The sequence below is a fragment of the Saimiri boliviensis genome, chromosome 6, assembly GCF_048565385.1.
Source record: "Saimiri boliviensis isolate mSaiBol1 chromosome 6, mSaiBol1.pri, whole genome shotgun sequence".
NCBI classification, from domain to species: domain Eukaryota; kingdom Metazoa; phylum Chordata; class Mammalia; order Primates; family Cebidae; genus Saimiri; species Saimiri boliviensis.
The window spans coordinates 88,497,178-88,512,524 of NC_133454.1; the positions used below are offsets into that span (position 1 = coordinate 88,497,178).

General features: G+C 34.8%; 1 protein-coding gene across 1 annotated transcript in view; it reads left to right on the plus strand.

Annotated features, from left to right (window-relative positions):
• The window catches only part of ZDHHC13 (zDHHC palmitoyltransferase 13), a 52,654-nt gene that overhangs the window by 18,135 nt on the left and 19,172 nt on the right, over positions 1-15,347 (plus strand). The window contains exons 2-9 of the mRNA XM_003919907.4: positions 1,160-1,305; positions 4,438-4,560; positions 5,496-5,573; positions 6,777-6,921; positions 8,610-8,674; positions 10,038-10,200; positions 10,439-10,564; positions 13,360-13,493. Coding sequence (XP_003919956.1) covers positions 1,160-1,305; positions 4,438-4,560; positions 5,496-5,573; positions 6,777-6,921; positions 8,610-8,674; positions 10,038-10,200; positions 10,439-10,564; positions 13,360-13,493 — 980 coding nt within the window. The remainder of the gene's footprint in view (positions 1-1,159; positions 1,306-4,437; positions 4,561-5,495; positions 5,574-6,776; positions 6,922-8,609; positions 8,675-10,037; positions 10,201-10,438; positions 10,565-13,359; positions 13,494-15,347) is intronic.

Here is a 15,347-nt window from a genome sequence, read left to right on the forward strand (position 1 = left end):
AAGATAATTGTTTGAAGAAAAATTTTTTACCTTGCCAATTGCTGCTGCTTCTGATGGGTGATCTGAATGTAACATTTGATGATTCAGCTAATGGGAATAGTCCATTGGCAATCATACTTTTTACTCTCACCAAATTCTGCATTCACTTCTGTATTAGTTACCTATTACTGCATAACAAATTACCACACACGTAGTAGGTTAAAACAACGCATACTTATTATTAGCACTGTGCTTTAACCAACTGAGCTACCAGGCCACCAACATGACACTTATTTATTATCCTGTAGTTTGTTTGTCAGGAGTCTAGGCATGGCTTAGTTGGATTGTCTGCTCAGGATCTCATCAAGGCTGAGCTTGGGGTCCTCTTTCAAGATCATGTGGTTATTAGCAGAATTCAGTTTCTTGCAGTTGTATGATCAAAGTCTCATTTTCTTACTGGTTGTCAGTGGGGACTGCTTTTATTCCTGAAGACTGCCCGTAGTTCCTTGCCATGTGGCTCTCTCACAGGCCCTCTCATATCATGGCAGCTTACTTTTTTCAAGGCCAGCAGAAGAATCTCTTGCTTCAGTTGGCTAAGACTGAGTCTTATTTAACATAATCATGGGAGTAATTGTCTTATCACCTTTGCCATATTCCATTGCCTAGAAACAAGTCACAAGTTCTGCCTGTGTTCAAGAGGAAGAGAACTTGATTAATTGGTGGGTTGGGGGATATTCTTAGGGTATGTCCACCACATAGAGGCCTGGCAAACTTCCTACCAAGTCAGTAGAAATGGTTCTTTACCCACTACAAGTAAAAAGGTCCATCTGTGCCTTTTTAAATGACCTTTGTTTTATGAACAAAATATGTAATTTGGATTTTTGTAATAGTATCTTTTCTAGTGAACAGAATTAACATAAAGAAAATCTTCCTTAGGATACACTTTTTTTTTTTTTTGAGACAGAGTCTCACTGTCACCTAGGCTGGAATGCAGTGGTGCGATCTCAGTTCACTGCAACCTCCGCCTCCTGGGTTCAAGTGATTTTCAGGATACACTTCTAAGACTCAAAAAAATCTAAGTTATTAATGTAGGTATTGTTGATAGTAGCAAATGCTTCACTTTGTAATTGAATGTGACATTAATTCTCTCATGCTTTGTCAAATGACTCTTACTTTTCAGTGCAGGAATCACAGCCATGGCCCCCACCCTCCAGGATTTGGTCGATATGGCATCTGTGCACATGAAAACAAAGAACTTGCCAATGCAAGAGAAGCTCTTCCTCTTATAGAGGACTCTAGTAACTGTGACATTGTAAAAGCTACTCAGTAAGTCTTCCAGATGCTTTGGTTTATTCTTATGTTCTCTTGAATTAATAGTAATGTATGTGCAGTTCATGGCGCTTCATATGTTTACCTCTCTTACTTTGTAATGGTAGTTCGCACCAGCACCAAGTATATTTGTCATACCAACACCAGCGTGCTTAGTACAATGAACCTGAGCTGTTTACGTACCAGGCTGTCCCATTAGATTGTAGGCAGCTTCTTGGCAAAAGCATGTCTTCATCTTTGTAGCTCCAGTGCTTTTGCACAGTTCCTTCTTATATGAGGTACCCAGTAAATGTTCTTTGAATGAATGGATGATTTTAAATGACACTAAGCCAAACTCTTTATTTGCAACACAAACCTAAGTCTTTTAAAGTATGCTACAACCTGAGTAGTTAGATGGAATGAAAAGTACCGACTTACACATTTATAGATATTTTAAACATTTATTTCTTGAGTACTGTCCATGTGCTTGTTGTGCTGGATTAACTAGAAGACAAACAGTAAGGTAAGGTGGAAATATGTTCTCTGACCACTTGAAACACATAGTATGTTGTTTTGCTTGCACTGGATGTGAAGTGCATTTTGAAAGTTCCCCCTTAAGATCTCCATATGTGGATATTTGCATTAAGTCAATTATTTCCGACATTTTCACCTTCATGGATCTTGTTGATTATTAACATCTATCACACCTCTTGCCACTGAGCATATTTTGAGTATTTTGTCCATCAGACTACATCAAGTAGTAATCCATTTTTGTAGTAATCAAACACAAATCTTCCTACAGATTGCCCATCAAATATAAATCATGCCTATCTAATCAACCTGAGGGGAACTAATATTACCAAACTAACCTGATATAATTTCTATTAGAAGCAATGATGTTTGGAGATTAATTAGCCTATTTGGCCTTAATGTAGGCTAATGTATTATCTATTTAATTAAAAAATATATTGATGATTATTTGAGTATTCTAATTAGCAATTTATATGAACTCTAGAGGCCTTGGGAACCAGTATTTTAGGTGAATATTATTTGATATTATTTATATTTTATTTATACAAAAATGATAGTATTCTTAAGGTAAATACTTGCTTTAATTAGGATGGAAACATTTAAATCTTTCCCTGTTGCCCATAAAACCCTTATGATAAATGTCAGAAATTAGGCTATTTTTAGAGGGAATCTCAGTAAAAATTCGCATTTTATGTCTTTCCCAAAGTTTTCTTTAGATCCTAGACCTTCTCAAGTGGTTGTGGGGAGATCTATAGGTAGTATTTGGGAAGGGCAAAAGAGAACTAGGGTGTGTGTGTGTGTGTGTGTGTGTGTGTGTGTGTGTGTGTGTTTTCTAAACCAGCAAAATCTTAATGTATATTGTTTCTCAAATAAAGGGAATATTTCTTTTCCAGTAAAATGTTAAAGTTGACATTTAAAAGATGAAAAGTATAAATATATGTGTGTCATTTTCAAAAATTTACTCTTTTAAAAATGCCAAAAACACTCTCTCTCTCTCTCTCTCTCTCTCTCTCTCTCTCTCTCTCTGTCTCTGTCTCTCGCATATGCATATTTTGGTAAGGCAGAAGTTATTCTAATTTACAGTGTGAGAAACAGACCATTCTGCTATTTGGTTTAATAAGAATTAAACCAAAATTAATTAAACCAAATTAAACCTCTTGATCCTTGAGGGCTTGTTGAAACTTTCAGGTACTTCTAAATGGAAGTAAGTTTTAAAGAAAGTGCTGAAGGGTAGGTTGAAACTTCATAGAAATATTGCTAATAGGCTGGGTGCGGTGGCTCACATCTGTAATCCTAGCACTTTGGGAGGCTGAGGCAGGCAGGTTTACCTGAGGTCAGGAGTTTGAGACCAGCCTGGCCAAAATGTCGAAACCCCATTTCTACTAAAAATACAATAATTAGCCAGATGTAGTGGCACATGCCTGTAATCCCAGCTATTCAGGAGGTTGAGGCAGGAGAATCACTTCAACCCGGGAGACAGAGGTTGCGGTGAGCCGAGATTGCGCCACTGCACTCCAGCCTGGGTGACAGAGTGAAACTCCATCTCAAAAACAAAACAAAACAAAACAAAAAAGGAATATCACTAATGATTTACCCCTTTATTCTCTATGAAATAACTCTTTTTAACGCTATAATAATTTTTCTATGAAATGCCTTTTTAACACTATACTATTTAACTGATTAATAGCTAAATTTCTCCCAATCCCATCCTTTTCCATTCTTATTACTTCTCTCTTACTTTAGGCTCTCATTGTGTCTTACCTGTGTTTATTGCAATAATCTCTAAACTGGTATTTCAGTCTCTGTCCTCACCCTGCTCTAAGCAGCTTCCTTACTGCCTCCAATGTGATCTTTCTTAAAACTCAAAAGTCTAAGTGCTTTCCTCTTTAAAACCCTTTATTGGTTTCCCCTTGAACTATAGATAAAGTCTAAACTTCATAGTGTAGCACAGAAGGCCCATGTGGTCTTTGCCTATTGCTTCTAACCTCATATCTCATCATTCCCTCTCATGCTTTATGCTTTAGCAATGTTCGATTGCTTTTATATCTCTGAACATCCATGTAGTTTCACATTTCTGATTTTTGTAAAGTCTGCTTCCTCTGCCTGAAATGCCTTTTGTCAGTTTATAAAATATAGCTGAGTTTCAGCTCCTTCAGGAAGGGCTAATCATATGTTCCTCTGCTATACCTATAACCTTTCCATATTTTGTTGTTGAACTTATCCCATTCCAAGTTTGCTTATTCTTTATCCCTTATTGTGAGATTTTTGCGTGGGCTTGGTTTGATTCAGGGATAAGATTATTGCCGGGAATCGGCACCAGGTGTTTCTGGCCCATAGTGGAGATCAAATGAAACTTATTGAAGGAGGGCATGTAAATTTAAGGTTTACTTAAGAAAAGTTAAACTCCAGAGAGATTAATCTGATCAATAAGTAAACCAGGTTTCCTCTTTGTTGTTTGGCTTTATACTGTGTCCTCTCTGTGCATGTCTTTGTTAATTATTATATTTCTGTGTTGACTGAAAGGCAGTTTGAATGATGAAAGATACAGCAAAATGAAGAAATTTTGACATATGAAATGATTTTAATGATATCAATTATGCTTTTTTTTTCTTATTTGAGATATGGGATTTTTGAACGATGTAAAGAGTTGGTAGAAGCAGGATATGATGTCAGACAACCAGATAAAGAAAATGTGTCGCTTCTTCATTGGGCTGCTATTAACAACAGACTGGATCTTGTAAAGTAAGCTGGGATATATGTGTGTTAATAGTGTGTTTATAATTTTAGACCTTGCCTTCATTTATCTTTTTATTTAAGTACAAGTATTGAACCATGTATAAAATATTTCCCCTTCATAAAGCACTACTGCCTACTCATTGTTTTTTAAAAACATCTTAACATGTAAAATGTACATGTGTATGTGAATATGTTTATATTTTGGGTTATAGGATTAGATATTTAAAATTCTCAAAGTTTAAGAAACTTATCAAAGTTTAAAATATTCTAATACACATTAATACTCACAGGCAAACTCCTTTTCTGTGGAAATAAACTAGCATTATATTTAGATAATATGATGTATGAAGTACAACTTTGAAGTAATGAGACTAATTCCTATAAACGATAGAAGAAAATCAGTCTTGTCCACCTTATAGAGTGCCTCTCATCTCTGTCCCCCAAATACAGAGCAAAACGCTCAAATGTCTAACTTTGCCAAAAGGATTTTAAGTTAATTCTTTACTACTTACTTTTATAATTCATTCCCGTATAGTAATTCTAATTTTAAACTGTTGCAAGTGACATAATTTTACCTTTCTCCTTGCAGTCAAGTAAGAGTATCTGTCTGATCCTAAACCTTTTGAATGTAAACCATTTCAAGAGTGCTGTGGTAGTTAGACTATGCAGAGGGTAGTTCTGATGTGTTTGATATGTAAGTTATAATGGAATACTAATTACAGCAGGAGTAATTACTTACATCCTAAGAATGTTTCATCAGAGATTTGTCGGATTCTGCCATGTGAATCTTTCAGATTTCTATAGCTCTGGGTGTTTTAGGGAGTATTACTATCGTAATTTGTTTTCCAACACATTTATTACTAAGAAAAAATTACTATTTTCTTTCTCAATATGAAGCTTAAGTTTCAAATCTTATTTTCATTTGTGTCTGCTTTTAACAGGTTTTATATTTCAAAAGGTGCTGTTGTAGATCAGTTGGGTGGAGATTTAAATTCAACTCCTCTTCACTGGGCCATCCGGTAAGGTTTCTTTGAACTCTGAAATTAAATAGCCACATGTGGCTAGTGGTCGCCATATTGAAAATCAGTTATAGACCATTTGAATGGCTATCTTTTCTTTTTCTTCCCCTTTATTTAAAAAGGTTACAGCTTTAAAGAGTTTGCAGAAAGAATGTGTTTGATATTTAATTTAGGGCTTAACTATGATTATCAAACTCAAATATGTGTATTTCTTTTTTCTAATTAAAATAAATAATTTTCATACTTAGTAACATAAAGAAAAGTAGTCGTTCAGTGAACTGCAAACTCAGTTCAGGCTTATGACAGATATCTATTCAGAAACTTACAATTTTATTTCAAATAGGTGAGTTTCCTCTCCGAGTAAGTGTAAAGTATATCTCTCCATCTTAGGGTAAAATGAGTCAACTCTTTTAAAAGTTGTTGCAGAATTAACAAGAAATTTTGGGTCAACTTAGAACATTTATGTTGTGTGGTCACTCTCCTCTCTTCTCTGATGTATATTGGCCATTGAAACTAAGTTAATAAGTCTTGAATACTTACCAGTTTGTTTTTTTAATTTAAACTCCATTTTCAGTGGTTGGTAGGGTTGACAGGAATCTGAAACTGAAGTGAATAATTGCTCATGTGAGGCAGGGGGTTGAATCTTTTCTCCATAGCCAAGAGTTTTGAAGCTCTAGGGTTAACTCATGCCCTTTAGGCTACTAAGGTATAGTACTTTACATGAAAAATCAACCATATTCAAGCATAAGAAAAGATGTGAATATATAATTCTTAATATAATCACAGTATACCCATAGTTTATGAATATTATATTTCTGTATATCTGACTTATGATTTATTTTATTTCTATTTTTTATTTTTTTATTTTAAAATAACAGCAGTGACGTCTAAGTGGTCTTAGAGTCTCCATTGTTAGCATGTCATAAAAAAATATTATTTATACATGGTAATGTAAGGTTTAAGGTAGATTGGGAAGTTATGAAGCTTATCATTTGCACTCAAGAATGATTATCCATATAGCTGGAAGTTTGGGGCATCTAAGCAAAAAACATTTGGACCATTGCCATTGTTTCAAAAATCTTACTATTAGGAAATATTTTTTATATGTAACCAAAATCCCTCATGTCTTAGGAATATCAGTTTCTCCCCAATTTTATGCTTTTTCTGCATGCTACAGAATGGCCTTTTGTCTTCTGTTTGCAGACAAGGACATTTACCTATGGTCATATTATTACTCCAGCATGGTGCAGACCCCACTCTCATTGATGGAGAGGGATTCAGCAGCATCCACCTGGCAGTATTGTTTCAACACATGCCTATTATTGCATATCTCATCTCAAAGGGACAGGTATGTTCTGAAATGTGTCTTATACTCCAGCTTTTATAATCTGAAGAGGTTGGGAAAATTAGTAGTAGTAGTCTTTCCTTACTGTTAAAGTGGAGGTTAATGGATATCAAGATATTCAGATATTAGCCTCAGTACACTTAGCTATTGAATACTGCTCTTCAGCTTCATTGGAGGGACAAGGAAAGGTCATTTAGCTCAGTAACATGTAATAGATGTTTCTGAAACTTGTAAGCTGTTAATAGTTTTTCTTACAAAGCCAGTAATTTGCAGAGTTTTTAAAAAACATGACTTCAAAGCCTGTATTTTTCTCCTAGTTGAATCTAAAAATGGTAGTCAAATCACTAACCCGTCATTTGCTTTCATTATTTGAGCCCAAATGGGAGGCCAATTTGATTATATGTTTCTTATTGTTCTCTCAAGTAATTTCATGAAAAATGACTTGCCTTGAGTGGCATAGGTTAAATTATAGGTTATTATCAGTTTCATTGTCAATTATACTTGCTTGGAATATGTTTTCTGGTAGCAAAATAGTTTATATATTAGCAGACTTGCCTGTAAATGGCATGAAAATGTGCTTGCACAAATGCTGTTGGAATGATTTTGCTCCTTCTCTCAGACTTAGCTGATTGAATTAGAATTATAATCTCCTATGTTTCATTGTTGGAAAAATATAAACATATGAGGAGGAGTTCTATCTGCTTCTCTTTGGGCCCCTCCCCAAGTTCTGTTCCTCCAAGGCCCATAAGAATCTTCAGTAGCTGAAACTGGCTTAGCTGAAACCATTATTGTATATGTTAAACCTAGACCTGTCTCATTAAAAGGAATATATCCTCGTGGAGATATGATATCCTTTTTTTCCCCTGTATTCCAGAAAATAGAAAAGAAATTTTTATGTTTTACTACTTAAAACTTAATAAGTCCAGAAAGACAAGTTGCCTCAGAAGATAGGGAGTTCACTATTGCCTGGAAGTTTTTGAGTAGATACTGAATGCTTTGTGTAAGAAATGATAACGTGGGCCGGGCGCGGTGGCTCAAGCCTGTAATCCCAGCACTTTGGGAGGCCGAGGCGGGTGGATCATGAGGTCGAGAGATCGAGACCATTCTGGTCAACATGGTGAAACCCCGTCTCTACTAAAAATACAAAAAATTAGCTGGGCATGGTGGCGTGTGCCTGTAATCCCAGCTACTCAGGAGGCTGAGGCAGGAGAATTGCTTGAACCCAGGAGGCGGAGGTTGCGGTGAGCCGAGATCGCGCCATTGCACTCCAGCCTGGGTAACAAGAGCGAAACTCCGTCTCAAAAAAAAACCAAACAAACAAACAAAAAAAAAGAAATGATAACATGAATTAATGTGTCAACTAAGGTCTCAACTAGATTGCTTTTAAAGTCTCTACCATCTCTTGTATTTGATGGTAGCTATCAACATTTTACTCTTTCCCTTAGCTGTTTGTGTTCACATCATGTAACACTTTATATATTCAGATTTTCTCTTTAAAAATCTTTTGTAGAAATCTGTGCATTTTTACCCTGTGGAAGTGGAGTAGAACATTCTTTTTATCAAATGATATTTGAGCCCTTCATATAGAAACAATGGTAGTACTGAATGTATTAAAGACATATTTCTATTAAGAGAAGAAATAGACTTTTGAGTGTATTTACAGTTATGTGAATTGTCTTATTTTTGAATAGAGTGTGAATATGACAGATGTAAATGGGCAGACACCTCTCATGTTATCAGCTCACAAAGTAATTGGGTGAGTTTAATTTAATTGCCTCAATCTGATTCTTGGTTCCAACAATTTCTTTTCTACGTATGTGATTTTAAGTATATCAGTCTATGTGTAATGATAGTACATTCTGAAGAAGATAAGATTTTCCACACTGAGACTGTGATAATGGACTTTTAAGGTAGGTTATAATTGCAAAAGCACCATTGAAATATATTTTCTCTTTTCTGATAGCTTTGGCAAAAAGTTTGAAAGCTACTAATTAGAAAAATATTTTCTTACGGAACAGTGAGATAACCTTGACATATACTTGTTAACATGACTTGTATTTCTTATTTCTTCCTTTGCCTTTAATAAAATGGCTATAATTTTAAATGTTCTCATAATTTGAAATGTAAGTGATACATCTGCTTTCTGGAAAATACTAAATTTTGATATTCTCTGACATCATTCTTGACTGCTTTGAAAATATTAATTATAACTGAAAATAGTCTATATGTTCAGATCAGGTACTTGCATATTTAAGTTTTTCTGTGTATTTTTATAAACACATAATTACCACTGTATAGTTCAACTTCTGGTATTTATCTAAATACATGCTGTAGTTTTCGCTTTATCAGTTTGTATCTATGTTGTACTGAATTTCTGATTTTGCTTGTGCTTAGGACTTCTCTTCCAAGAACTGTGTTCTAATGCTATTTCCTTTTTGTTCATGGAATGGTAGGGCTGGAGGTAGAATTTTATTAAATAGCATTTTCTCTTCTTTGCTGATAAATCTAAAGTCAGGTATTAATCTCTATAAAGATCTCGATGGAATAAATAAAGTAGAATGTTGTTTTATTAAAAGAATCTCTTCAGTAGTCATGAAGGAAGGAAAGGTATTGATAAAGTGAAAATATTTTACTGAATTCTGTCTTCTAATCTGTAACTTTCTAAGATATACAAATATTTTAGGATATAATTTACACCTGCTTTATTTAATAGTTGATTTAATGGAGAGTATGAAGTTAGCTACTCAACTAAAACATACGTTTAGTCTTTAATTGAATAAATAGCATGGGATTTAATATTGGCTAAAGTTAAATCTATATTCAAAGAAAAGTGTTAGCTAATAGAACAACAATATGAAAGGAAAAGTTTGAAAAACAAAATCAGTTATTCTGCTGTATTGTTAAAATTTTCTATATAGCAGGTCATCATTTAATAGATGTCTTTTTTTAAATCTCCTATTAGTACCTAGAATAGAACTCAGTACAAAGAGGTTTCTTAGTTCTGAATATTTAACTGAATGATTAATTGATGCCATTGTCTTAAAAATTTATATTTTGCACTTACTCCTTAAGTCATCATCTGTGTTAATGCCCCTTGATATTTTATTATTTTGAGACAGGCCAGAACCAACTGGATTTCTTTTAAAGTTTAATCCTTCTCTCAATGTGGTTGATAAAATATACCAAAACACTCCACTTCACTGGGCAGTTGCAGCAGGAAATGTTAATGCAGTTGATAAGATTTTGGAAGCTGGTTCTAGCCTGGATATCCAGAATGCTAAGGTATGGCCAGGTATTTATCTCCCTTAGTTTATTATGTCTTGAGTTAGAAGATTGATAAATTAATCTAAAGATAAGCTATATATTTGTTTTTAGTTACTCCAAGATAGATATAAATGATAATAGCTGGCTATTCTTGGAATAATGTGTTGAGTCTATGATTCTGGTGAGTTTAAAAAACGTTTAGCACTCATAATATATTTAAAAAGTTATTAAACTTTCTACCCCACTCTTTTTTAAGGGAGAAACACCTCTTGATATGGCTCTACAAAACAAAAATCAGCTCATTATTCATATGCTAAAAACAGAAGCCAAAATGAGAGCCAACCAAAAGTTCAGACTTTGGAGGTGGCTGCAGAAATGCGAGGTATTTTCATATGGGATTGAATGACTTTTTTGTTCATTTCGTTTCGTTTATTAAGGCATCAGAGGAAACCAAAGAGTTGACTTTTTGCTGCATTATATCTGCTGAGTGTATCTTTCCTATGCATCCTTTAACTCAGATTTGGAAATTCGGCATTTTCATTGGCTATTTATTGTTGGTCCTCAGCTTGATGCTCTAAAATTGCTTGGTACCTTATGAATAAATATTACTATATACTTCTACACTTATTTAATGAATATATTGAAATGCAAAAGGTTTTGATTTTTAGAGATACAATGGGAAAAACACCTTGTTGCAAGGAGTCTTATAGAAGCTTTTAGAAAGATCTTCTTTACTAAATTTTTCTTGAAAGGAAAATAGTAACATTTACAGTGTTTCGTTAGAATCATGAGGACTTTAAAAATGACAGTGTTGCAAACTTTAGGTATATGATGTCACTTCATAAAATAAAACACTGGAATTTTGAGAGATGAAACCCAAATTTTTTTCATTTTTTTAGCTTAGCAATTCTGAGTGCTGTTCCTCTAAACTTTAAAATGAACTGAATAGGGAAAATGATAGAAACTTCAGCTTGTTCTCATGAATGGCTAACAAAATCTAAGTCATTGAAGTGAATACTATTTAAATTATTAAAATGGAATGGTGGATTGATTCCACTGTTTCTAGTGTTTTCAGATATGATACCATCATCTTACTAATAATAATTAGCATTATACTTTCAGAGTGATTCTACATTAACAGACACCATATTTCTATGTAGAGGATCATCATGAATGCTACACTTCTTTTGCATTAGGCATGTGGAGTGGGGAGTGAAAGAAATAGTGGTTTCTTTCTCCTTTGCCAGCTCTACTTCTTCTGCATCTCTTATTGGTAGGATACCCCAGGATTTTGTTCTTGAACTTTGCGGTCTATTCATTCGCTAAATGCCATCTATATGTTGATAACTCCCATATTTGTCTCTGTAATCTAGACCTTTCCATACTCATATATCCAATTACCTACTTGATTCATCCACTTTGTTGTCCAATAAACTTCTCCTGATACCATCCCAACCCTTCCCCTGACTAAGCCTTCCCCACCTCAGTGGCTGGTAACTCCAGCATTCCTCTGGTGTTTGCCGTTTTTTTTTTTTTTTGGTCATACCACATATGCAGTCCATTAGAACAACATGTGGACTAGTTCACCCTTCAGTTTATATCCAGAATCTGACCCCTTCTTACCACTCTACCAATGCCATGTTGGTTCAGCAGATGAATCTTCTAAAATGTAAGTCAGGTCATGTCACTCATCGGTTCACATTTCTGTGATGTCTCCTTATTTCTTCCAGAGTAAGAGCAAAGTCTTCATGATGACCTATAAAGCCCTTTGTGATCCGGGTTTTTATATACTATAAAATTCACTTAGTATATTTATTTGTCTATCTTCCCCACCTAGAATTTAAGTGAGAAAAAGATCTTAAATTCATTGATGTGCCCCAAGTCCCTAGAATAGTACCTTGCATATAATATGCCCTCAAGTATTTGTTGAATGAATAGTGCAGCTTTTCTGTAAGAGTGTTATATCTAGGATTTAGAATTTTAAGATCCAAATTTAATTCTTATCTCTGTTATGAGATTATGTTGCTAGGATATTCTAAATTTACATTTTAAAAAATGTAAACTAGCTCATTTTGTGTCATCATGCCAACTGGAATTGGAAACATTTTAAAGATTTAATACCATTTGAAATTATTCACTCCTAGATATGGCTTAGAGAAGTAAAAATGGAAGAAGAAAAAAAGAAGCCCTGCTTGCTTTCAAGGTCTCATATTTTGTCATTAAAGACTGCATTGCACAGACATGGGGCCCAGCTTCAATTCAGCCAGACTGTTGTTTCATAGACGTTTCATTCTTTTAACTTTGCCAAAATAAACCTGAATTATTAGCATCCTGAGGACATATTTCAATCTTTGATTTCCATGTGACATTTGATGCTAAGAACACCCACCCCTCTTCTTGAAACTCTCTTCCCTGGATTTCCTGAAGCCTTTGTTTCTGCCAGTTCTCATCCTGCCTTTCTGGTCAGTTGTTCTTGGTTACTTTTGGTGACTTTGCTTTTTTCCCCTTAAGTGTTTGTTTTGGCTAAGATTCTGCCCCCTTTCTACTGGCACAGTCTTTGGGATGCTTTTCACTCATGGCTTTACCACCTACATACTGATACATTTCAAGTCTTCTGGAATGCTAGACCTGCTTTTGACTGCCTGCCGTATGTCTCCTAGATGTCCATAGACATTTAAAATTCTACGTTCTCCAAACATAGCTCATCTTTTCTGCAGACCTATTGCATCTAACCTTCTGTATTAGGGACGGTATGATGCATTGCCCATGTTGGAGTTCTTTATAGTTTCCTTATTGAGTCTTGTATATTGATTTCTGTGCAGTCCCCTGAGCTTGCTTTATGCTTTCCAGGATAGAATTTTGTTTGCAAGAAGTTATTTTGAAAATCTTAGTTTTCATTAACAGTTTTCTAAAAGACCGCTATTTCTTGTAAAGAAGAAAAGCAAAACAAAATATGTTTAAGCAACATTTTATAAAATATAGGGCTTTTTAAAAATTGTTTCTAAGATGTACAGTCTCTCAAACCTCAAGTTTATCAATCAGCAATTTCGGAGGAAAACTGTAGTTCTGCTGTTGTATTGTTATTGTATGCTTATGAAGTAGTTCTTGTATTGTACTATTATTAGATACTTAAGAGGTAAAATCCACAAAGTTCTAAAATTCTGAATCTCTTAATAGCTCTTCCTGCTGCTGATGCTTTCTGTGATTACCATGTGGGCTGTTGGATACATATTGGACTTCAATTCAGATTCTTGGCTTTTAAAAGGATGTCTTCTAGTAACATTGTTTTTTCTGACATCTTTGTTTCCAAGGTATGTATGTTAATCTTTGCAAGGCTGGTTATTGTGTTTTCAATTTTACTTCTTATTTCTGTTGTTGGTTAGCTGGAGTCACAGATTATTTCAAGCTACAAATATTACTCACCATATAACAGCATCCTGGGGATGGATGGGAGGAAAGGGCTTTGGTAGTATATGATTTGGCTGAAAGCAAATTGCTCAACCTAATAACTTGGTGGAAACAATTGATGGAAAATAAATATCTTGGGTCATGTTTTAATTGTTATTTTTCTTGAATAATGGGGAGAATTTTATAACCATTTGATAATTATTCAAGATTTTGTAATTATCTTGAAGCATTTTTGCTCATTTTTGAAAAATGTTTTCTAAATCTAAATGTATTTTGATCCAGTCATTTTTGCTGTCACTGATTTTTAGTTGAAGCAACCTAATTAAATTGTGGGAGGTTATAAAATAGTAAATATAGTATGGTTTCATTTTTAGAACAATATTTATACATAATTTTATATATATATATAGATATACATATATCTATATATATATATCTCTCTCTATATATTTTAATGGTTAAGAGTCAGACTGCTTGAATTCAAGTTAAGCTTTACCACATGATAGTCTGACCTTGAACAAGTTGCTTTACTTCTCTGTGCCTAAATTTCTTCATCTATAAAATGAGGATTAACTGTTGTGATAATGCCTGCCTCTCGGTTAACACATGTAAATGCATACAACTATAGCTGACACATAGTACTCAGTAATCATATCATACCCCATCTCTTCTTTTCTCTTTTCTTTCTCAAGAAAATGACATCCAGTTCCTCAAATGAATATGGGTGTCATGCTTGGATTGCTGTCATCCTCTCCTCACCTCCCACATCCAGCCCATTACCAAGTGTTCCCTGCCCTGCTTCTTTCCAGCTCCACAACTCCCACCCTAAGACCAAGTCTCCTCACTGGTCTCCTGACTTCAGCTCTTATCCCCATAGATATCACCTCCACTTAGCAATCAAGGGAGTCTTTTTAAAAAGCAGATCAGTTATTTCTTTTCCCTGCTTAAAGCCCTCTAGTAACTTTTTCTTGTACTCAGAACAAAATCCAGACTCCTTGCCTATGGGATATTATGTGATTCATTCCCTCCCCAGTGACTTCCTCTCTTCCCCCTCTCCTCAGTGCACTGTACCTTCTTTCTCACACATCAGGCTCATTCCCACCTGGGGCCTTGGCCCTTGCTTGGGTCTTTGTCTGAAGTGTTCTGACATCATATTTTTTCATAGCTGGATATGTCATTCAGGCCTCAGTTCAGCTGTCACCTACTTAGTGAGGCCATCCCTGACTGACTGTGCTGCATCCCTGTTTTATTTTATTCTAGCACTTAATCACTTTCCTGCAATGTAAAACCCATAAAAGCAGGAAACTTGTCTCCGCTGTTAAATATTTGCATTCACTGAATGCAAAGAAAAATGTAATGATGATGATCCATAGAAAAGGATCTAAAAGGAAATATAGGGTTGCTCTTTGCAGGTTATGATCATGAGTATTCCTCTGTCTTTCTGTTGCTTGCCAACATTCTCTGGCATAAGCCTGCAGTGCTTTTGTCATAGGAGCAAATGAAGTATTAGAGGAAACTTACTACTGTATCACCCCAGAGCAGGACAGTTGGCTGGAAATGAATTAGAATTTAAATGTAATGTGAAAGCGTAAATTTCTGAAAAATAGCAAAATGCCTAAAATAGTCTGCTATTTGGAAAACTTGTAACTTAGAGATATTTATTCATTTTCCACAAATTGGATTAACTGGAGCTCTAAATAAATTTTAAGCCAAATCACCAGGGATCAGAGGCATCACTCCTTTTTCAGAGAGGAATG